The following is a 23,037-nucleotide window of genomic DNA, read 5'->3' as shown; positions in this document are numbered from 1 at the left end:
TTGCCACATTCATCACAACAAAATGGCCTTGTCCACTTTCTCTGTCCTGCTTTCCAGTGTAAACTGAAAAGTTAAGCAAATAACCGGTCTTTGATTCCGCAGCGCACCATATCTTGATCCCGTATTTTGCAGGCTTATTGGGGATGTATTGTTTGAATTGAAGTCTTCCATTAAACTTCACCATTGCTTCATCAATGCTGATGTTTTGTGATGGTTTGTAGAGCTCTTTACATTTGTTCCTCACAACATCCAAAATTGGCCTTACTTTGAAAAGAGGATCATATCCATTCTCTCCGATAGGAATACGTGTACTGTTGTCAGCTGCATGAAGGTACTGGTTTATTTTCATGTATCTGGACCTCCCCATAACATCAGCAACAGCAGGTACTCTGTACTTAGGGTCACTGGACCAATAAAGATTAATGTCAGGCATAGAGTGGATGCCAAACATGATGTTTATATAGACATATTTCATGATGTCATTGGCTGTGCATGGTTGCCAAAACTTGTCATTGGGGGTGGTTTGTCTAGCGTATAGATTAGTGTGGTCAGCAATAAGTTCAAACAATGTAGGTGGAAAATAAAGATCAAATAGGTCTAAAGGTGTCATGTCAGGTCGAAGATCAACAAGGGAACCAGAAAATCCAGTAAAATTGTTAATATTCACATGGGAGAGGTTATCACCATCATTCCAATCAAGCTCAGTTGACAGGGACTCTGATAACTCGTCGTCTGATCCACTGACATCATCATTTACTGAAGTCACATCAGCTGGTTCATCGTCTATATTATCAATATCGATGTCTGATTCATTGGAGATACTACTAACGTCATCTTCATCGTTATTTAGACCCTCATCCCAGAGAGAGTTGAGAAAATCAAAATCAAATGCCATAGGATCAAAATTCCAACAAAAACAAAGCTTTACTTTAAAAAATCGTAACTAGTGTGGATATTACTCAAATTGGATTCTGAAAAAAGCTACTTTCGTTTTAAATCTCGGCCGTTCACGGGAATCACGGTAATTCATCATAGTAATGTGATTTCCCTTTGTAAATGAGTTCCATGGTAACCCAGTCACTTCCTGAATGCTCTGGGCGCAAACGGGCGCATTATCAAGACAAGACAAGGGAAATATCAGTCGCAAACGGGCGCATTATCAAGTAATGGGTTAATCTTACTCCTCAGCTGGCGCATACATTTAGCATTGTTCTTCTCTATAAGTCAGACGTACATTATCAGAATAAGAATTATTAATATTATTGGAACATTTTAATTCAGGATTTTAAAATTCACTATGGCACTGGTTTTCAACATCAAGTATGGCATTCGCTGTTAATAAGTGTTCTTCAAATTGATTTTTATACTTTGATTTCATAGACTGTTCTGGGGAGGCATACCCCTATTGAAAAATATCTGCACTTCAGCATATTTGCTAGGTTTATGACTTTCAGAGGCCATGAATAACAAAAAAATCATCATATAAGGTGGTTCCGAGCATTTCGGTAAAAATCTTCAGCCTCTGCGGTAGCCATCTTGGATTTTGCTAATATATCAGTTATGGCAGTTTTTCTCCACAAATACTGCACAAATAACCTTTATATTTTTTGAAGTTAATCATTTACACCCTCTTAGCAAATGTGTGTGAGCTTTTGTTGATATCTGGCATAGAAATAAAATTATAGTCATTTAAGTACAAGCAAAACGTGGGGGATGAAAAATTAGGGGTATACTTTACTCTTTCCAGTAAAACTCAAAAACTATCACAGATACCAACAAAAGCCTTCACAGAAATACAGTAGATATATATCATATTAAGTGTGTAAAATATGAAACAAATGTATTTAGTTTTTGAGAAAACATGCCATTTATTGCAAAAATCATTCAAAAACCCGTATTTCGAGTAAAACAACAATAAAACATAAAAAATTGAATATTTAAAAAACCAACCAAGATAGAGCTTTGAAATTTGGAATACAAGTGTACAGCTAACTGCTGCAAATTATGCATTTATAAAAATACCTCTAATGTGATTTAAAATATTTTTCTTGAATTGTACGAAAACCCGTTTTTAATGAAACACAAACAAAAAAAAACGATAAAAAATGGAATATTTCGAAAAAAAAAACAAAGATAGAGTCCTGCAATTTATATTATAAGTGTAAAGCTAAGTGCTACACATAATACATTTATAGAAATACTTCTATTGTGAATTTTTATTTATTTCCAACATTGTGATTCGTGAAAAAATCATTCAAAAACCTATGATTTGTGTGAAATGACTGATAATTGAATATTTTCAAAACTATCTAAGACAGAGCTTTAAAATTTGGAAAACAAGTGTAAAGATAATTGCTGTCCATGATGCATTGATCAAAATACTACTACTACTACCACTACCATGTTTTTTTTCCATGAACTGAAAATAATAATAATAGAATAGTAATAGAAAAAAATAATATCATTATGAATATGAGGCTGATAACAACACAATCCTTTTTGAATGGGAACACTAGTAATGATAATCAATACACATGATCTGGTATTTTTAAAAACCCAACTATTAAAAAATTCATAATAATAAAGTGAGGAAATAATACAACTGCAGTCTACAACCAAAAAAAAATCAAAACGAAAATAAACATCTCTACAAAATACTAAAACGCCCCTGAACTATATAACCCTCCCCCCTCAGACGTCTCCAATCTCTCTCTCTCCAACTGCTGAGGCATCTTTCTCTTCTCTCGTCTCCTCTTTGCAACGCCCTTCACCGCTTCCTCTGCTTTCCTTACTCTCTTGCAATCTCTTCTCCGTCCCGACTCATAACTCCTTTCATTCAAGTTACACCCAACACCATTCAAAAATAATTGTGTTGCTATCGACCCCATATTGAATTCACCAACACCAAGGAGGCAAGCAATATACACTCTCTGGTACCCAGCCCAGAGATGCTTAGGGCACCTGAGCCAAATGAGAGAGTGCAGACTTTCATTTGCATTTTGAGTCTTTCCTTTCAAACATCTGCTGAGCAAGGCGGGGTCAGTGAGTCTTTCATACACACCCCTCACATGCTCAGCAACAGTTTCATTTAGGAAAGTTGCTTGCTTCCTTGGTCCTGGCACAGGTTCCTGGATGCCATTGGCCAAATCTCTTTGGTACCAACACCAGGACTCTACACCTTCAGGACAGCGGTGGTGTTGTTGAGTCGAGTGGTAATACGCTCTCCAAATGGCTTGGGACATTTCATCCACTGAAGAGTTGCTACCACGTACAGTCTTGGTGTAGTACGACTGGAACACACCAATCTTGGGCTGTATAAAAAAGGAAGGAAAAAACAAAAAAACAACAAATTATCCCTCTTGCTTTTAGCATTTTAAAACATAAATATTTCAAACCATAATTGAATTGAATGTTTCTTGAATACTGGACGAAATATCAAATTCAGCTGTGAATTTTCAACAATGCTCAGGATTCCTAATACTAACGCTATGATACAATAAATTGAATGCAATGTGAGATCATAATGTTCATATTAGAAAACTGAATTTTCAAGCCTTGTGTGCGAATATCAATTCAGAACCTATACAAAATAGACAAGTCTAGAAAAAAAATATCCTTTAGTCAAAAATGCAAAAATGATTTGCACTGAGGAGAACAATGGTCTAAAAACCACTTTGTCAATGGTACACTGTCATCTTCTGGCATCAGGACCTGAAAAGGATTAAAAAAAAAAAATGATGCAAATGAAAACTGAAAGTAAACTCACATCACTGAGACTGCCTTTGGCATTTCCACCAATGTGGATGGACTTTTTTGCCAGGGAGGCCTTCAAAGTTCTCAACCCAGTGTTGAGCCTCTTTGAGACATGATTGACGCATTCCTCTTTCGTGACTGGGAATGCGTCACCATAGGGCAGTTCTCTTGCTGTCCCCATCACAAAGAAGGGTATTATACCGCATGTTGTGGTCTATGGACCGCTTCCACAGGACCAATGCTGCTGCCGGTTCCATCCCTCCAGAGCTGCCCTCATATGGCACTTTCCTGCCGCCTGGTGCTCTTTTTGCCAATTCATAAATTCCTCTCCTTCCAACTGCCTTCCAGTCGAGGCGCAGACCTGGGTTGATATGAAAGAGAAATGTCAAGAAAAAATAAAGGCTATTGAAAAAGAAAATCTTTCTGTGGGGACCATTAAAAAACAAGGGTACATAAAACCCCAATTGAAAAATATTGATTTTGAATAGACTGCAAATCATCATTGTGTATCTAAAATCTAATGAAATCTTAGTTATTTATACCATATTTCAGAAATTACTTATTGTAATGCAAGTTGGTGGCTTGAATCTAAACGAGTGAAAGAAAACGTTTGAAGTAGAAAATATAAATAAAATTACAGTACACAATCCCTAATTGGGATATTACAAAAACCGTAAACCAAGAACAGACCCTTGTAAAAAAAACTTGCCCTGACTGTTATGCATTCTTTGGTTATGAATCCAATGCTTATGCCACTGCGTCACCATTAGATGGAGATTGAGGCACAATTTTTTTAAAAAAAGCAGCAGTGACAGTAATAGAGAGAAAAGATAAGGAGAAGGATGACACATATGTATAAAACTCACCTGACAATGTAGCGACAGCACATGAAAATCAACCACAAGCCCAGTTGCAAGGTCGATTACCGCACCAAAACCAAGTTTGGATGTGTGCACTCTTTTCGGCCAGCTTCCATCAAATGAGACAGCGATATCCAATGTGCCATCCTCATGAAAAGCACCAGGGATGTTGTCTCTATAGTGGTGGCGCACTTTCTCACGAGAAAGTGTGAGGATAACCCTTTCAATGCTTGGCATATGTTGCATTATTGCAGATACATGATTATCCCTATTTTCACCTCTGGGGTGCAAACGCACCCCAATGCTATGTTTTTTGGCTCTAAAATCTACAATTTTTGACCTATAAACCTGAAATTTTGTGACTTTTCCTAAATTGACCCTTAAATCACCTCCCCAAATTTTACACCTCTCACGTGCATCGTTTACTCACACCAGAAGACCTCCCATGGAATTTGAGATTTTACGCTTTTGGGGTGCAATTGCACCCCTAATAAACAAAGAGAAAATAACGAGAAACCTCCTATTTCATCCTTTGGGGTGCATATGCACCCCATGTATTTGTCTATAGTAGAATAGCAACTGGCCATATAAATTACCATTTTCTGGTGTAGATTATTATAAATAAGATACTTTTTGATATGTACTCAAGGTTGCCCACACCTAATTGGCAGAATAACCAAAATATAGGCCTCTGACCATGGCTAAATATGGATTTCTTCTTATCGTCACAAGTTATGCATTACTAATTGTAATTTATGTGATTTTCAATAAAGAAGGCCCACATTTTTTATAAACTGCCTGTATATATTTGTGTTAGATTGTATGTAATGTTCTTATACTGCGTGAGTTTGAATCCATATATATATATATATATATATACACATGTATAGTGTGTGGGTTTGTAGTCTAGTGGTAGTGGTAGACGCTACGACTCGTGATCGGAAGGTCAGGGGTTCGAATCCCGCTCTGGCGGTGCAAAGTTGACTCCTTGGGAAATGGTCTTTACACACATTTTCCACACCCCACTCATGTGTAAAACCAAGTACACTGGCGGTCCTTGTCCTCACCAAAATTGTATCGCGCCTAACAGGCTGCTTGTCTCGTCTTATGTTGTGTGTTGCTGTTGGTCTGGGACCCCTTGTAAAGCGCTTTGAGCACCTCGGTGGATATCGTGCTATATAAAAGCTCTGTATTTTATTTAGTCATATATGAGTTTGTCAATTATATTTTTTTTATGCTGCTAATGCACACCATATGTAATTTCCAAGATGATAAGTGAGTAGGTACAGCATGTTTGTATTGTTAGATATATAGTCATTTGTCAGTGTTCCACTGTGTTTTCACAATTTTGAAATAGAATGAAGGACAATATTTTTGACTAGCAATAGGCAATCAATCGTTTTATTTGGAAATCGAAAAACAAACAAATTAGTGGGTTTAATTATTGAATTTCATTGAAAACTTTCAAACTAAAAACAAAAAGGTTCAAACATGTACCTACAGTACACTCAATTCTATACAGTAGAACAAATCAAAATAAAACATCAATCATTGTATGTCCAATTTCTTGTCATCAATCGCTGTCAGCACAATACCATATGACATGTACTCATACTTATGGTTAAAATTTTCCTCACCATCTCAATCTTGCTATCGACCTATACTTACACTGTACAAATCTATTCTGAACAATGGTCACACACTTTGTAGCTTTTACTGTGGTCTTTGCAAGCAAATGCCTTACATTTTGAACAAGTTTCCCTTATTTTTCTGTCCTTCTTCCTCGGACACATTTCACATCTTCCTTGGCTTGATGCTTTCCTCTTTCTCTGTCCTTCAATCTCAGGTCTTGTTGCTGATTCTCTTTCATCATTGAGATTCCATTCCATCTTTATTATTTCATATGATAATTTCACCCGTCTTGTTGTTTTCGACATTGTCATTCTTCTTGTCAAATGTTCAAAAAGAAGTTCCTTTGCTAACAGTTCGTTGAAATGGCCCCTGTCTTTGTATGATTTGGTGTCTTCTGGATGAACAGTCTTGTATAAAATATGGGCTGCCACAGCTGCTGTATCCAGCAAGTTGTAAAACTGGACCATGGGCCATCTTCTTGATTTCCTTTTACAAGAAAAACTGTGGCACATGTAGTCAAATGTGTCGACTCCTCCTTTGGTTTTATTATAATATCTCACCATCACTGGCTTCTTTTTCGTTCCTTGGTCGATGTCAGGAGAATGATGCATCGTACTCAGTACAACAACATGTTTCTTGTGGGTAGATTTGTGTGCCACAATGCTTGCACCATCTTTGAATAGGAAGGCACTGTCAAATTTCTCAAGTTCTTTTCCTGTCTGAAACGATGATGGTAGAAATGACTTATTTCTCCTGACTGTCCCCACTATTGACAAACCTCTTCTAGACAAGTGCTCTGCTAATTCTAAATCAGTAAAAAAAATTGTCACATGTAACGTTCCTGCCAGTTTTATGGTAAGGATCTACCAGTTCCTTTACAGTCTCCCTCCCAAGGTTTGTTTTCCTTTCTCCATGTTTACCCAGGTACGGTATCATTTGGAGAGGGTAAGCTGTTTTGCTGTCACATATGTGAAAGAGTTTCATCCCATACTTATCTGGCTTGCTCGGTAAGTATTGCAAGAATGGGCACCGTCCTCTCCACGGAACAAGCTGTTCATCTATAGTTACGCAGTCTGAGGGAATGTATGAAAGTTGCAAATTCTTGTTGATTTTGTTCATGAGATCCCTAATTGGTGAAAATATATCCCTAACTCGCCTGATAGCATGTGTCCTTTTATCATCAAAGCGCAAGTTGATGCAGAGTTTTACAAATCGTTTCATGCTCATTGTGCATATTGCAACATTGTCTGCCGAAGCTCCTCTCCATATCTTTGCCACTGCTAGAAGACCAAGCTTTCTCGCACCCAAATGAATAAAAAGGCCTAGCAATGCTGTCATTTCTATAACATCTACATTCTTCCACTGCACACCTTCATTTCTTGTTCCTTCTAAGTTTGTCATCTTCACAATATCACTAATTATTTGTGCAGTGAAAATCATCTTAAAGGCTGACACAATTGAATCTATCTTTGCCGGATGTCTTACGTTGGACTTGGGAGGCCTAAAAACATTTCTTGTAGGTGTTCTCCCAACCTGGGACACCGGTACCTTACTCCACATAATATCCCCCTTTTTGCTCAAAACTACATTGCTAGATGCTGGCAATGATACAGAATTACCCAAATGAGTTTCATCACTGTCTTCCTCTTCTTCGTCAACTTCTATTTCTGGGGCTGATTGGTTCAGGATCTCGGGATATTCCTCCCCGTCGCTCCTTTCATCGGATGAGTGTGCATTGTCATCAGCTTCAAGTTCATCATCATCTGGAGTCCAATTAATATCTGGATCTGATGAAAATTGGTGAAATGTATATTATTAGTATTGCTTTTATATTGATCCTTCTCCTCATCATATCCTTTACCCCTTAACGACAAGATTAGGTTTCACCAGAACCAAACTCTAATCTAAGAACATGTGTCAGTTTTGAACTGACTGTTGCAGTTTTCACCTAGAGATTAGTTGTGGTGCTGCTCGAGACGCATCACAGTTACTTATCTCTAGATGAAAACTGCACACGGTAGAATCGTGATTTAAATGCAATTAAGCCTGACAATCGAAACCTTCAATCATTATTCACACCATTCAGGACATCTATGACATCATCATAATAATAAATCAAGGGAATTTTGAAATAAAATGCAGGATTGATACACTGAAAATTGTACTTCCTCTCGTTATAAAGTAAAATCTGCTATAGTGTCAATGAAAGTAAGCACACAAAAAAACCAACTCACCATCTCTGCTTTCTCCCATATCATCCAGTAATTCATCCATATCACCACCAACATCAGATGAAGAACTTGGTTGTTGGGCAACAGGCTGAAGCTCAGTGTATACCAATTCCTCTTGTTCATTGTCGAAGCGCTCAAACAGATTAGTCCTAGAACTTGCCATTTATCTTTATAATCATAAACATGCCCTGCAAGAATAGATAACACATTTCAAGGTTTTAATAAATCTATTAGATCTGGATACAAGCATTTGCAATTTAAAAGATGATGATGATATATGTATTATAAATTATAAAGCATGGATACTAAAGTTTTCCAACAGTTTTTATATGTTTTGACAGAATTGCAATTAATGGTATCAATATGTATTATAAATTATAAAGCATGTGTATACTAATGATTTTCAACAGTTTTTATAGTATAGGGTTTGACAGCATTACAAATAACAATGGTGAGTGACAAAACAATGTAGATCTAGATTATAGCTTTACATTTTTGGGATCTTCATATTTACAGGAATCAGTTAAAGCTTACATTTTGATAAGATCTAGATTTTGTAAAGTATATTAAGTGGTAAAACAAAGCTTAGAATCATACTTTAAAAATGGTATTTACTTACCTAATCAGGATGTTGTTAGATTGAAAGTCAGGTCAGCCTTGTGTTTTGAATGGTGTTAAGAGAAAAGGAGGAATCCAGGAACAGGAATGTGGTGAATAATTCTAATAAGTTGCCAGATAATTTTTGAATATGTTGCCGAATAAGTTGGTGGAGTTTTGTCTCTATTCAGTAATAAGTCAAAATAGTATAAAATGTATAGAAACTAGTGATGTAAAGATGGGTGCATTTGCACCCCAAAGAGTAAAACAGGAGGTTTCTCTAATTTGCTACTAAAATATTAGGGGGTGCAGTTGCACCCCACAGGATGAAAATCGGAATATTCCTGATTTTTTCTATGTGCCTGTTAGGGGGTGCATCTGCACCCCAAAAGCATAAAATAGGATGCGTTTTCAAGGGGTGAAAATAGGGTTATAATAGTGTCTATGGTGAATGCCTGGCATGCCGAGTCCCTCACTAAGGCGTTGGATGCCAGCATGACCCACCCCCATGGTGAGACCTGTAGCAACGACCGATCTGTTGATACTGGACTCAGATTCAGAGGGTTGTGTAGTGTTCACTGAATTGTTGACCTCACCACACAACTGGCACACAAGCTGCAAATGAACAGCAAAAGCTTTGCTGCCAGAACCTTCTCTGAGAACTAAAGACTCGGACGAACAAAATGAACAGGGCATGCATGTGAATAATGGCTGCAGACAGTTCAGGTCTATGATTGTTGTCGGCAGAGGTGATGGTGATGATGATGATGATGGGATTGTCCTGTCACTTCTAAAATATTCCAATTTGCGTTTGGACGCTGAAATTGGTGATGTGTTGGAGGTGGAAGGCTGGGATGCAGGTGATTGGAAGGGTGGGAACTGTGTGAGAGGAGTCGAGAGTAGCAGCCTCAGAAGAAATAGTTTCCTCAGGTTCGGTAGGGGCAGGGATTGATTCTTGTTGCTTTCGCAGCCGAGCCTGAGTTAGAGCCTTCATTCTATTTCTCTGTGCTGCGCTGACTTTAGTACGAGGTCGCGCTGACTTTAGTACGAGGTCGTCGAGTAGGGGCCATCTGTTAGACAGGGGAAAAAAAGAAAAAGATATGAGAGTGCACATGAAACCTAAAAACCAACAAAGATAAATTGGCTCCATTCTTCTCAAATTGAGTTTTGTCTATTTGTTATCAAAAGACATAGGAGAGAGAGAGAGAGAGAGAGAGAGAGAGAAGTGAGTGAGAGTGAGAGAGAGAGAGAGAGAGAGACTGAATTTTAATGTGAATTATTTTATATCCACTTATAACAGACACGAAGGGAAATTATAATCATGAATGGCCAGTACCCCCCCCCCCCCCCCCCCCACCCTCCCACACACACACTCACACACTAAAAAAACAGACAAGAGTAAGCAATGCAATCCCATCTCCCCCAAATCGATATTTGGAGTAAGGTCAGCTTGTCAGCTGATTACACCTTTCAAGCGTTTCAGTTTCAGAACAAAATTGAAAGCCAGAGCCAGAGCTGTCCTTGGAAATTCAAGCCATCATTGATAATTGATTTCTTCGAACTTGAAATAAATAACATTGATCATTACTAGAATTAGACTAAGCACCAGCATTACATGAAAGGACAGTTTGTTTTGCTGTTGTTGAAGCGTACTCTTGATTGTTGGAGTGAGATCAACCAACCGATAAAGTAACAGTAACAGTAACAACAAAGACACAACACTAACACGACACAAGTCTATGCATTTCGATGATAATTCCGTTCCTGACACAACACAAAACGTCCAAACATATAGAATAAAGATTGGTATGACTATTTTTCACTCATTCACTTAACTTTTTCCAGAGAAAAACGACGAAATGTATAAGAATAAGGAATTGATAAAAATTGTATGAAAAGACTTGAAATCAAAGCGATACAAAATGGCGTCAATGAGCGAGTCGATAGCGAAACGTAAATAAACGTAATGCATTGTGGGCCACATGTTGCTCTCCGGGGCAGTCACGAGCCAATGAAATGACACATCGTCCTACTAGAGCCAATCAGGTGCGAGGAAATACTAAAAAACGGCAACCTTTGTCTCTTCACATCTCACTAGCAGTTATATTTATATTCTGAAGTTGTGATTTGCCAGATTGGCGATTTTTTCACCTTTCTATTCATACCAAATAAAAGGGATTATCGGAGATTGAACAAAGATAGAGAAGGTGTAACTAGGGGCAGTTTTAGTCAAACCAAGACCAAACCAATTTATTTTTGCTCACCATACCCTAATATAAACTCGTTTTTCACACTTTTATAAATATTTTTCGAGCTAATGAGTTTTATAAACACACTCTTCAGATATCAAAATACCTTTTTTCACAAAGAAAAAAACATGCCAAATTTTTTTATTTTTTCGACTTTGGTCAGCTGCCAGGGACGGAGCACCTCCCCTTGATCTGGCTTTTTAATTTTATAATTACATTCTCCTGTTCGTTTAATTTTTCTTTTAATTTATCAAGACAGTCAACAAGTGACAAATTCATTTCCTTTAATTTCTTAGCCTCTGACTGAATGGCATTAACATCAATAATTTTTGTCTGGATGCATTTACTCTTTACTTCTTTTCTATTTCTTGAGAGAGCTTGTAAATCATTTGACAATTTATGTATTTCATTCTTTTGAATAATATATTTTTTTTTTCTGTTCTTTTAATTCCTCCAATGCTATGCGCAACCCAAACTTTTACTGTGACATTTTTATTTTGTTTTACCTTTTCTTTTGGTGGACTCATCTCAGCCTTAGCCGTTACTTTATTTTGATTGATATTCTTAGATGTTACTTTTTGTCTTATATTTAACCCAAATGGCCGGTTCAAAAGCTCCTCTTCTTTATCTGTTTTGCCTTTCAGTGCTTTAATATTTCTCATTAAAAGGGATAAATGATACAGAACTTTAGCCTTTGTCATAGCAGTTCCAGATGGCTTAAGAAACACTTGAACCCAAAAATCCAGGAAACCATTGGAAAGGTGCTCCCTCGACCGCACATTTTCCAATGCAAATATAAAATCATTAGTCACAATAAAGTCTGTTGGTGGTTTAAATCCAGAATTTTCACTAAGCAAAATGGCTTTGGTAAGGCCCAATTTCGCCAACAATTCAGGTATCCAATTGAAGTCAACTTGCACATCCATAAAATTGGTATATGCAAGTCCACAATGTCTGCTTGCCTCTGTAAAAACATTTTGGCAACGATGCTGGAACTGCAAAGTTGTCACAATTTGTCGTGGATAGAGTTTGTAGAACCAGGAATGTACCTGAAAATTTTAAACAGAAAATGTCTTAGAACATTTACAATTCAATCTGCAATAAAACAACGCTAAATATTGAAAGTGTTTTGTGATCTGATAAATCAATATAATACTTGATCCTTGAAATTTTGTCAAACATTTTTTTTTCGTTAACTTCTTTAACTATTAATTTCTCCTCTAACACATGAATTTGAGAATATAAATCCTTTATTAGAGTTTAAAATTAACACTTTCATGTACACTTTCTTGCAATTTACTGCGCAGATTCCAACATTCACATTTTTTAAATTTAACGCTGCAGTCCATTATAGTATCTGTTTTATTTACAGTATCACCACTACCAACAGCATCAAGTTTTTGAATTAAATGGATCACGGTTTCTGTGCTTATTTTTCAACAGTCTTTAGTAAAAAAAAGTTTTGGACAAAACGAAAGCGGTTTGTCAATTTCAGTAGAACTTGTCTCTGGATTAAAATAAGAAATACATTTTTCACACACACAGTGGACTATTTATTTTTGTTTGGAATAATAAATAAGGTCCATCACACACTGATTTGTCAGAATTAATCCTATACGATCGCATTACCATAGATGTGTATTAAGAATTTCAAGTTGGCATTCCCACAACTTTCACTCGTAATATTATTCTCAATGAGCAGTATATGCTTCCAACCATTATTTTATACTATTATTAAATTACCCATTTATCCACTGATAATTCGTTTATTCACAGGTAAGTAAATGTACGGATAAGATCCAAGTCTACCTGATACTGATTACACATCAATTTCATCAGTATACTTTTACCATGTTTAATCAGTATTATAATAATTAGATGTCACAACAGCTAAACATCATATCTTAACAAATTATCAGTCAGCTTTACCAATCTTGTCCTAAAGTTTAGGCCTCAAACAAAGAATAAGAATTGTAAAATTTGGCCACCAAAATATCTATTTCCGATGATATCCAAAAATTTGACTGACCTCAATCTCATACTAAGGAATCATGATAAATCCACAATCATTATATAGTAACAAATTATTCATTCATACTCCTTACCAGTCTGGACACCCTCACACACAACAACATACTGGGGTTCTGCGGATGAGAGGATTGCAATAATAATTAGTCTTCTGCATTGCGAATAAAATTAAAACTTTCTATTTATTATTTGGAGGCAGAAGAGGACAAAATATTTAAAACACTGTTCAAATTTGTTTTACAGCACTCTCTTTAGTCCCTCCTCAGTTTCATTGAATTGTTAAAATACTGATAGTCTTATTCAATTGATGGGATGTGATGCCTGTAAGGCACACTTACGACTTTTGTTTGACACAGCCGAACATGCTTTCATGATCCAGTCCTCACGTTAAACCACATATTTTCTGATCAAAGTATGGATTAGCTTGACTATATACATATACTGTTTGCATAGCTCACCCGAATATCCACCAGGACAAATTTCAACAACAGCCCCACCATGTTGACCACGCTCTTTTAAAAAGGAGCTGATGTGGCACCAAGCACTCTCTGAAAAAGGAAAAAGAAATATTCTTTAAAACGATAAATGATAAGGCCAAGAAATTTTGTTATGTAGACACTACCCCTATTCTTGTCTGCCAAGGCATGGAGCCACTTTGGTTTTTGATAAAAAATTCTAATTCTTTTCAGTTCATCGAATACCTTAAAGTGAGGAAGAAATGATTGCAATGGTAATAACTATTTAAATCATTTCAAGCAAGCTACTAAATAAATCAAATATTGAAAAAGATACACAAGTATCACAAAAAAAAACCTTCTTAATGACCTTTCATAGTTGGAGAAATGTGACAGAAAAAAATATTAGATAAGTGATCCACATTCACTACAGATAAGAAGATAATAATTAATGGACCTCCAGCTATAGGAAGGAAATTAAAATTTTAAAAACAAACAATTCTATCCTAACCCGATCCCGAGGATCAATTGGTATCCCTCGTATGAAGCAACAGGGGGAGAATGGACTTTGAGATTTAAACACACTTTTTTTTTACATGGCAAGAGTTATTTAAGGGTCTGACAGTGAAAGAAAATTTTATTTGAAGCAGTGTTCGCGAGTTGATGTCCCTCACGAGGATGGAAAGTTCTATCATTGCTGTAAATTAATTACTCTAACTCTACATAAGTGTGTTATTTGTTATTAGCATCATTATTATTTGGATATAATATTATTATTAGGGTAGCGCGAATTGCCAAGGGCCGTGTCAGTCAACTATGCATGTGTACTTTTAACTGCCACAGAGTAACGGTAGTAACACAAAGAGGCATTAATATTAGGGAGCATAATTCGACACCTGAAATTCGGGTGTATTTTGTTACCAGATAATTCGGCACACTGAAAAGTTGAGTCTTAATTTTAGTCTGTTGTTGTTTTCTGTTAATTTCTTCTATTAAAAAAAACTGCGCAAATTTTATCACTCTCGACTCTCGGTTTCTCTCCTAATACACTCTCTCTCTGGAATATTTAAAAGCATTGTTGTAAGGGGAATGTTTTGCTTTGGATTTAAAATATGTTTTACCATTGCAAAAATGAGCTCATCGAGTCGTCCCGCTGTGTACAGCGAAAAGTTGAGTTGTTGGAAAAAGCTCACATTCTCTCTCCGCACTTGGGTGTAAAACGTGGAGCTCAGAAATTTTCCCCATGATTGTAATGACTTTCATAAATTAACTATTGTGACAATTTTTGTTTGACAGACAAAAGTAATAATGATATATTAATAATAATTAGAAAAAAAATGAAGAAAATGATAGAATGATAATAATAAGAAGAACAATAATATATAAAAAAATCAATAAATAAGCTTTAAAATATAAAGGAAAATATTTTTTAAATAATAAAATAGTAGGAAAAAAAAATAGTATTGAAAAAATAAGGTTCCCCGTTGGGCTTTGAACCCAAGAACTTCCAATTAAGAGTCAAGCAGCTCAACCACTATGCTCCTCTCAGCATACTAGGCTTTCGTGTCATTAAGATTCCATCCAACAAGGAGCTCACACGACATTCTGTCTATTATTTGTTTAGACAATTTCTATGCGGATGAAGGGTTTACATTCAAATTGTTCATTGTTCTGATCATTTAATCCCTAGCCTAAGCATTTTAATGAATCCCTGCCTTCAGACAACCATTTAGCCCTACTACCACCATGCTGATAAATTCACACGACAGAAGTCGTTGAGAGTAGCTAATTCTCAAAATGCGCATGCGCGACTCGGGTGTCGAATAACTCTTAATATTAATATTACTTAATTTAATACCCTGGGGATAATCACAGCCTCTTAATGGGCTTGACGAACCTGTCTAAGACATCTTTATTTTCATTCAACCCAACCAATTTTAAGGTAATAGTAATACCGCAAACTCGGGGACCCAAATAATTCTGGGGGTTTGGGAGGGGGAAAACTTTTTTTTTTAAAGTCTAGTAGGGGTTTTGGGAGGGGAGAGACTTTCTTTTTTTTTAAAGTCCCCCCCCCCCCCCCCCTCCCAACAAGCCCCCCAAAAAATTTTAAGAAAATGTTTCCCCCCTCCCAAAACCCCAAAATTATTTGGGTCCCCGAGTTTGCGGTAGTACCGATTTTAAAACATTGCCACTATGAAAGGTGCGATTGCGGTTTCCTTTTTTTTTTTTTGCCCCCGGCACTTCGACTTTGAACGTAAAAACAAGATTCGGTTCCGCCGACTCAGTGGCTGCCCTTTTTTTTAACACTTTTAATGGGGAATTCAATCCAATAACATCTCAAAGAACTCAGCTTTTTCCATAGATTCGAGCATTTATTCTTCTCTCTTTACTACCTATACACAAATGGAGCTATTCCTTTCGCGATGTGATGTGTGGTTATAGTTTGAAAATAGACACTTGTAAACAAACTAAAAATCCCATTCACATTGGTTACGGCTACGGCGAAAGCAAAAGTATTCCGACTAAAATAATAGTGCCAATCAACTAGAGGATGCATGAAACAAGATATAAACAACAACACCAAAATAATAGATCAAGCTCACCATTGTTCAGGAGAACAAACTCGGCGTCCGAGCAGGGGTAATTCATTTTTTCCCCTGACTCGTATTTGATGCCTACTAATTTCGTCATCTTGAGATTGAAAAGGGCGGGTAGATATGCCAAGGTTGTGAGATTATTCCTATAAAACATCCCATACTACTTTTGGAAAAAAGACAAATATTATGGATATTGCTTTCTTTTTTTTGTAAAAATGCATATATAATAATAGAAAAAATTCTCATTGTTTGTCATGCGGTCAATACTTTATAATTATCTATCATTTAGGTAAAATTACACTTAATTTTAGCAAAAGACTCCCCAAATACCAAAATATCAAACCCAGTTAAAATCGTTTTGTTTTTTTGCCAAACTGGTAATTCTGCATTGACGCATGCGCACTTTAACCCACCAAAAAAAGTTGTCTCACTTGTGCTAGCTTGTGCTTTGCTGGGGTGCCGCCCGCAGCTGGCTTTTTGCCCCACTATAGCTCGCCTATGGGACAAGCTACTGGTGGTTCAAGCAACTCGGGTGGTTTCAAAAACACATCCAATGTTATCCCAACATTCGTGAGAGCAAGGCTAATAAAATCTGGGTTAAACACCTTGGACAACAAAGTCTCTTTATCTTTGGCAGCCTTCCTTTTCTCTTCACGTGCCAGAGCCCTCTCACGTTTCTCTGCCTCCATCCTCTCTTTCTCTTCCCTTTTTAGCCGCTTGCTTTCAATTATCTCATCAGATGTGAGAACTCTGTGAGAAGTTTCATACCTTCTTGCAGTGGCAGAATGTGGTTCTGGAGTCGGGGTCGAGAATATTTCGTTGACAGTTTTGTTCCAGTCGGCTGTCAGCCCAGATATATCCATGGCCTGGGCCAAGATATCCCCTGTACTAGGCCCTGCTTCCTTTGTTGTTGGATGTTCAGGCTCTGGATCCACAGCCTGAACCAAGATTCCGCCCGATGTGGAAGCATCAGACGGCCCTGCCTCCTGTGTGATAGTTGGTGATTCAGACTCTGGACCCACAGCCTGGACCAAGATGGCCCCCAATGTGGAAGCATCAGACGGCCCTGCTGGGTGGGGATCCTGACCTCCCATAGTGGGCAGGGAGGTACATACTGTGTCTTCTATCCCCTTATATCTGTTTTCCAACATGCTTTCTGTCTTTGACTTTGTCTTGGAGTGAGAATGATTGGTTTTGTCCTGACCTTGGTTGAGAGGGAAACAGTCGAATGTATAGTTATTGCTTTGGGAGATGATACTTTTACCTTGTAAATCATCTCTATGTTATGTACTGTATTATGTTTTATTTACATGTTATATTTGATTTGTTAACATTTGAGTGTATTCCTCTTAGTGGGGACCTGTGCTTGTGTCTGGATGAGGCTTTTAGGTGATCTCAACCTAAGTACTTTGATGGTGTGCTCTTGGAATCTACATCTGTTTCCTATTTGAACAAATTCCCCATTGTCTTACCTTTTCTTGGGTGCTTTAATTGAATTCTATAACTTTTTACTATCCCATTTCTTCCTTTTTACTGGTGCTGATATGATCTTAATGTGTTGCAAGCGCCGTAAAACCCTCAAAAACAAACAAACAAAAACAGACGGCCCTGTTTCCAACAATGGTCGCGAGAGCGCAGCGGATGCAGTAAACCAGTCATCAGAGATGGCTGCTGGGTTGAGGGGGTAGACGCCGGTCGTTTTAAATGCCTTTCTCAGCAATGCTCCATCCCTCAAGACATCCCATGCTCTGCTGAGCATAAGGGGAAAAGCGTGTTTATCTATCACTTTGCTAGGGTAGTGGTATAAAAAATCTGTACACGCAGAGTTGTACGCTGAAAACACAGTTTCTGTACTTATTTTTCAACAGTCTTTAGTAACAACATTTTTTGGACAAGACGAAAGCGGTTTCTCAATTTCAGTAGAACTTGTCTGTGGATTAAAATAAGAAATCCATTTCTTCACACACATAGTGGACTATTTTTTTTTGTTTGGAATAATAAATAAGGTCCATCACACTCTGATTTGTCAGAATTAATCCTGGTGGTTCAGGCAACTCGGGTGGTTTCAAAAACACATCCAATGTTATCCCAACATTCGTGAGAGCAAGGCTAATAAAGTCTGGGTTAAACACCTTGGACAACAAAGTCTCTCTTTCTCCTTCTTCCAATGACTAAATAGCTGCGACTGTTTTCGCTGTCAATTTGCAGACACTGCTCCTGTCAATGGAGGGACACAGCTCAACAAACCAAGAGCACAGCTGAAAAATAAGAGAAAAATCATACACAATCAAAAGTCTTGATTAGGTAATACCTGATGTAGGTGTATATATATAAAATATTATATTTCCTCCCAACACTTACCATTAACATATATGCTAAGGTATATCAAACTATCTAAGCAAATAATCAAACTCAGGGAACTACCAGACAAAGTTCTGACCTAAAAATTAAAAAAGCGAATTGTCAAAGTTGGTATCTCTACCGTCTAATTGTCGTTGCGATTCTACTAAGGTTCATCCAGTAGGTCAACTTAGCAGCAGGAGCTCAATGCCACAAATGAAGAATAATTCATCTTCATCAGCAGCAATATCTTCAGCTTTATCACCACCACAATTCTCCATTTTGATTGCCTTTTCAGCAACATACGGATTTCTTGTCAGAAATGAGATGACTTAGGCCCACCCCACCCTTTCAGCTAACCGAGAATAGTCAGACCATAATATTACCAATCTCCACTTATTTTGTCATCTTAATGTACCTTTTAAAGTGTTTATTGGTAAAATGAACGACTTACCTTTTCAGACTAGAGTTTGAGGTAAACAAACCAATCAGAAGGTCAGCATCAGAAAGCCACCATGTTGAATGATGCTTAGGACAGTAGAAAATGTTTTCGACGAGGAGTAACTAAAAATAATAATCCTTAAAATGCTGCTAATGAAGTGCTAAAAATAATAGATTAATTAATGTGCAGAAACTTTATTTGGGATAATGGCCCAAGTCACCCCATTTTACAGTCGCCACTGTGTTTGGAGGCTTTTCTCCATTATGATAAGATTTCTATTGCCTCATTTAATTTTAAATCAGGGTTTTCTTCCACTTTCAGTTTCAGAAACTTCATAATTATTTTTGTGTGTGTGTATGTGTGTGTGTGCCCTGTTCATGTACCCTGTTCGAGTTAGAATATTCGATAATATGTATGCATAGTTTTTGTAGTTAGATTGCATGTAAAGCCTCATGATATTATTAATTTTACACAATTAAATGATGTGTTTGGTTATTTTATTACACCATTCATGTATAACTTTCTAACTGCCCAACTATGTTACAACCATATTATCTTTTGGTGCTCTTTGTTTTGTCTAGTGTTTTTACATCTTTTACATTTTCACGCCTCTTTACAGCCTGAAATATTTCAATAATTTCTGTGATATTGATTCATAATAATAAAGTGTTATACATAAAATAACTGTGATGAGTTTGTTTTATTTACAGAAACTGGGTGGGGTTCCTGTATCTGTTTTCCAACATGCTTTCTGTCTTTGTCTTGGGATGAGATAACCTGGTTTTGTCCTGGCCCTGGCCAGATACCCTAGCTTTGAGGGAAATAGTCAGATGTATAGTTAGATTTTTGGGAGATGATATTTTTTGTCTTGTAAATCATCACTGTGTTATGTTATGTTTACATATTCTATATGATTTGTAAACATTTGTAAATATTTGAGTGGGGACCTGTGCTTGTGTCTGGATGAGACTTTTAAGTATCTCAAACTTAAGTATGTGCTCTTGGAATCTACATCTGTTTCCTATCTGAACCAATTCCCCTTTGTCATACCTTTTCTTGAGTGCTTTAATTTTTATTCTAGAAGTTTTTACTGTCCCATTTTCTTCCTTTTTACTGGCGCTGCTATGACCTAAATGTGTTGCAAGCGCTATAAAACCATTAAGCAAAACAAACGTTTACAGAAATATAATATTCTACTGAAAAGTTTTTGCATGATTCGTTTTAAAGGCCATGTGCTTAGAGAGGGGGGGGGGGGGGGGGGGGGCGTCATGGCTTTTTGAGAGTTGAATTTCTCTTAGTACTGGGTGACATCTTTGACCTCCTAGGGTGGGCAGGATGTCACTCGGTGTGTCTCCTATCCCCGTATATCTGAGATGCTTTCTGCATTTGTCTTGGAATGGGATTACTTGGTTTTGTTCGGACCCTTTCAGCAGTCCTTGGCCGAGAGGGAAACAGGCTAATGTAGTGTTAGTTTTGGGAGGTGATATTTTTTTTCCTTGTATATCATCTCTGTTAGGCATTATTTTTGTTTTTAAATAATGGTTTGTATTTGTAAACATGTTTTATTCCTCTTTGTGGGATCCTGTGCTTGTGTCTAAATCAATCTTTTTGATCATCTCAGTCTCAAAGTAAGTTAACTGAAACTGTTCTTCGATTTTACATATGTACCCTATTTGAACTACCCCACCCCCACCCCCTTGTCTTTTTCTAGTTTGCTTTCAATTCAAATCTAGAATTAATTTTTAAAATTACTATTACTATCCCATTTTTTCCTTTTCTTTTTTTTACTGGCGCTGAAATTACCTAAATCTGTCGCAAGCGCCGTACAAAACAAAGTTACTCTTAGGACAGTTGAATGTTGGACCTCATGCATGCCCCCTGTCCAGGATTTGATCGGTTCACAGCTTGACTGATCAAGAACTTGTGTTAACAGTGCAAGGTGACGAATACCAAAAGAAAGGAAAACTGGAGTTTCATTGATTATACAACCAATGGGATAATATAATCTCCTTGAGCAATGCTAAAAATAACTTAATTTTCATTTTCTTTTGACGATCATAGTTGGGCCCTTGGAATAGACTCTTTACTCACAGTCTCACCGTACTCAGGTGTAAAATGAGTACCCGGCCGTTAACAGCGTTGTCTCTGTCCGAAAAATTGTAATAACGCCTAACAGGCGTCGTGTCCCGTCCTAAATGTTAAGTGTTGCAGTTGGCCAGGGACTCCTTGTAAAGCGCTTTGAGCACGTTAAGTGCTATATAAAAGCTAATTTTTTTTATTAATTCCCACAGTGGGCTGTGTGTTCTATCCCCTATCTGTTTTCCAATTGCTTTCTGTCTTTGTGTTGGAATGCGATTTCTTATTTTGTCCTGGCTCTGGTCGTAGTCCTTGACTGGGAAGGAATTTGTATTCTATCCCCTATCTGTTTTCTAATTGCTTTCTGTCTTTGTATTGGAATGCGATTTCTTAATTTTGTCCTGGCTCTAGTCGTAGTCCTTGGCTGGTAGGGAAATGGAAACAGTCAATCGTGGCTTTCGGAGATTGTATTGTCTTTCCTTGTAAGTGTAAGTCGTCTCTCTGAATGTACTGTTTTGCTTTGATTATATTATATGACAATGGTTTGTTAACATTTGAATATATTCTTCATAATGAAATCCTTTGCCAATGTCTGGATGATACTTTTGGGTGATCTCAAAATGAGTAACTAATAGTGTGCTCTTGAAATCTACATCTGATTCCTGTTTGAACCATTCCCCTTTGTCTTACATTTCTCGTTTGTTTTCAGTTGTATTTCTAGAAAATCTTGACTATCCCTCTGAAATATATGACCCAAATGTGTCGCATGCGTTGTAAAACCCTTAAAAACGTAAAAGCAGAAACAGGCTGGATGACATTACGTTATTTATTAAATTCCAACGACTAGGGCCGCCTTGTTTGGCCGCGATGTCTTATCCACTATCCACTCGGCCTGAGCGAAAATGTGACCAATCGTCTCAAAACGGTATTATGTCGGAACGAACCAGATGCTTAAAATCTGAATTAAATGTTAAACTGGTCAAAAATTTAAATTCTTGGCATTAGCATCCTAAAATATAGTATCCGTTCTCCTCAATAAAACATACAAATGCAACACAAGTTTGATATTTCTGGCTATAAATTCAATTTTCAACATCTTAACCAACCCGACTTAATACCGTTTTGAGGCGAAGGGTCACAGATTTCTTTCTTGCAGTGTCCTCTATCAGTGATAGTAGTATCACCCTGTATCTGTCTTCCTTTTCCACGTCGTCACAATTATATCTAAATCGAAATGTGAAAAAAAAAAACATGGGTGGGGTGGGGTCTCCCGCCCGACCTCCCATAGTGGGCGGGGAGGTACTTGCTGTGTCTTCTATACCCCTCTGTCTGTTTTCTCTTTGACTTGGAATGAGATTACTTAGTCCTGAACTTGGCTGGGAGGGAAACAGTCGAATGTATAGTTATAGTTTTGGGATATGATATTTTTTTTCATTGTATAGCATCTCTCTGTTATGCACTTTATTATGTTTTATTTATATATTATATGTGACCCTCCGTCTCAAAACGGTATTATGTCGGGATGATTCAGACCCCAGAAAGTGAATTTAGAGATAGAATGATGAGAAATTGGACTTTAGCAAAGCAAAAAATAGTATTTATACTCCATCATGACGTAGAGAAGTTAAACCCAAGATTGATATTTGTGGCTATGAATTCAATTTAAAGTTTTAAACATATTTTTTTAAAGATTCATTTTCTTTATTAGGAACTTGGGACTTGGTAAAAGCTTAGTATTCCAAGATTAACATTTTCCACAGCTCTTGTTGCAATTGGT

The 23,037-nt window shown here is 37.1% G+C and overlaps 3 protein-coding genes across 3 annotated transcripts in view; all 3 read right to left on the bottom strand.

Annotated features, from left to right (window-relative positions):
* Positions 1-2,172: 2,172 nt before the first annotated feature.
* On the bottom strand, positions 2,173-3,934 carry LOC144981085 (uncharacterized). Its single transcript, XM_078929203.1, has 2 exons — positions 3,767-3,934; positions 2,173-3,311 (listed from the first exon to the last, which is right to left on the bottom strand). Exons 1-2 carry the CDS (start codon positions 3,932-3,934, stop codon positions 2,658-2,660), a joined length of 822 nt encoding a protein of 273 aa, XP_078785329.1. The 3' UTR covers positions 2,173-2,657.
* A 33-nt stretch (positions 3,935-3,967) lies between these two features.
* LOC144981086 (uncharacterized) lies at positions 3,968-5,095 on the bottom strand. The gene is made up of 2 exons (XM_078929204.1): positions 4,620-5,095; positions 3,968-4,114 (listed from the first exon to the last, which is right to left on the bottom strand). Exons 1-2 carry the CDS (start codon positions 4,857-4,859, stop codon positions 3,968-3,970), a joined length of 387 nt encoding a protein of 128 aa, XP_078785330.1. The 5' UTR covers positions 4,860-5,095.
* Positions 5,096-22,939: 17,844 nt separating this feature from the next.
* The window catches only part of LOC144981083 (uncharacterized), a 67,829-nt gene continuing 67,731 nt past the window's right edge, over positions 22,940-23,037 (bottom strand). The window contains exon 18 of the mRNA XM_078929202.1: positions 22,940-23,037. This exon is cut by the window's right edge and continues 77 nt beyond it. Coding sequence (XP_078785328.1) covers positions 23,005-23,037 — 33 coding nt within the window. The 3' untranslated portion in view covers positions 22,940-23,004.

This window comes from Berghia stephanieae, chromosome 10 (genome assembly GCF_034508935.2).
Source record: "Berghia stephanieae isolate SIO BIC M18660-M18661 chromosome 10, UCSD_Bste_1.3, whole genome shotgun sequence".
Classification (NCBI taxonomy): Eukaryota; Metazoa; Mollusca; class Gastropoda; order Nudibranchia; family Aeolidiidae; genus Berghia; species Berghia stephanieae.
The sequence above is the reverse complement of the archived record's forward strand: the minus strand, read 5'-3'. Positions and strand labels throughout refer to the sequence as shown.

Bases quoted from the DNA above. Each gene is read 5' to 3' on its own strand.
- LOC144981086 (XM_078929204.1), bottom strand. From the start codon at position 4,859: ATGCAACATATGCCAAGCATTGAAAGGGTTATCCTCACACTTTCTCGT. The intron at 4,115-4,619 runs GTGAGTTTTATA...ATATCAACCCAG, and splicing joins TGCTGTCGCTACATTGTCAG to GTCTGCGCCTCGACTGGAAG.
- LOC144981085 (XM_078929203.1), bottom strand. From the start codon at position 3,934: ATGGGGACAGCAAGAGAACTGCCCTATGGTGACGCATTCCCAGTCACG. The intron at 3,312-3,766 runs GTGAGTTTACTT...TTTTTTATACAG, and splicing joins CCAAAGGCAGTCTCAGTGAT to CCCAAGATTGGTGTGTTCCA.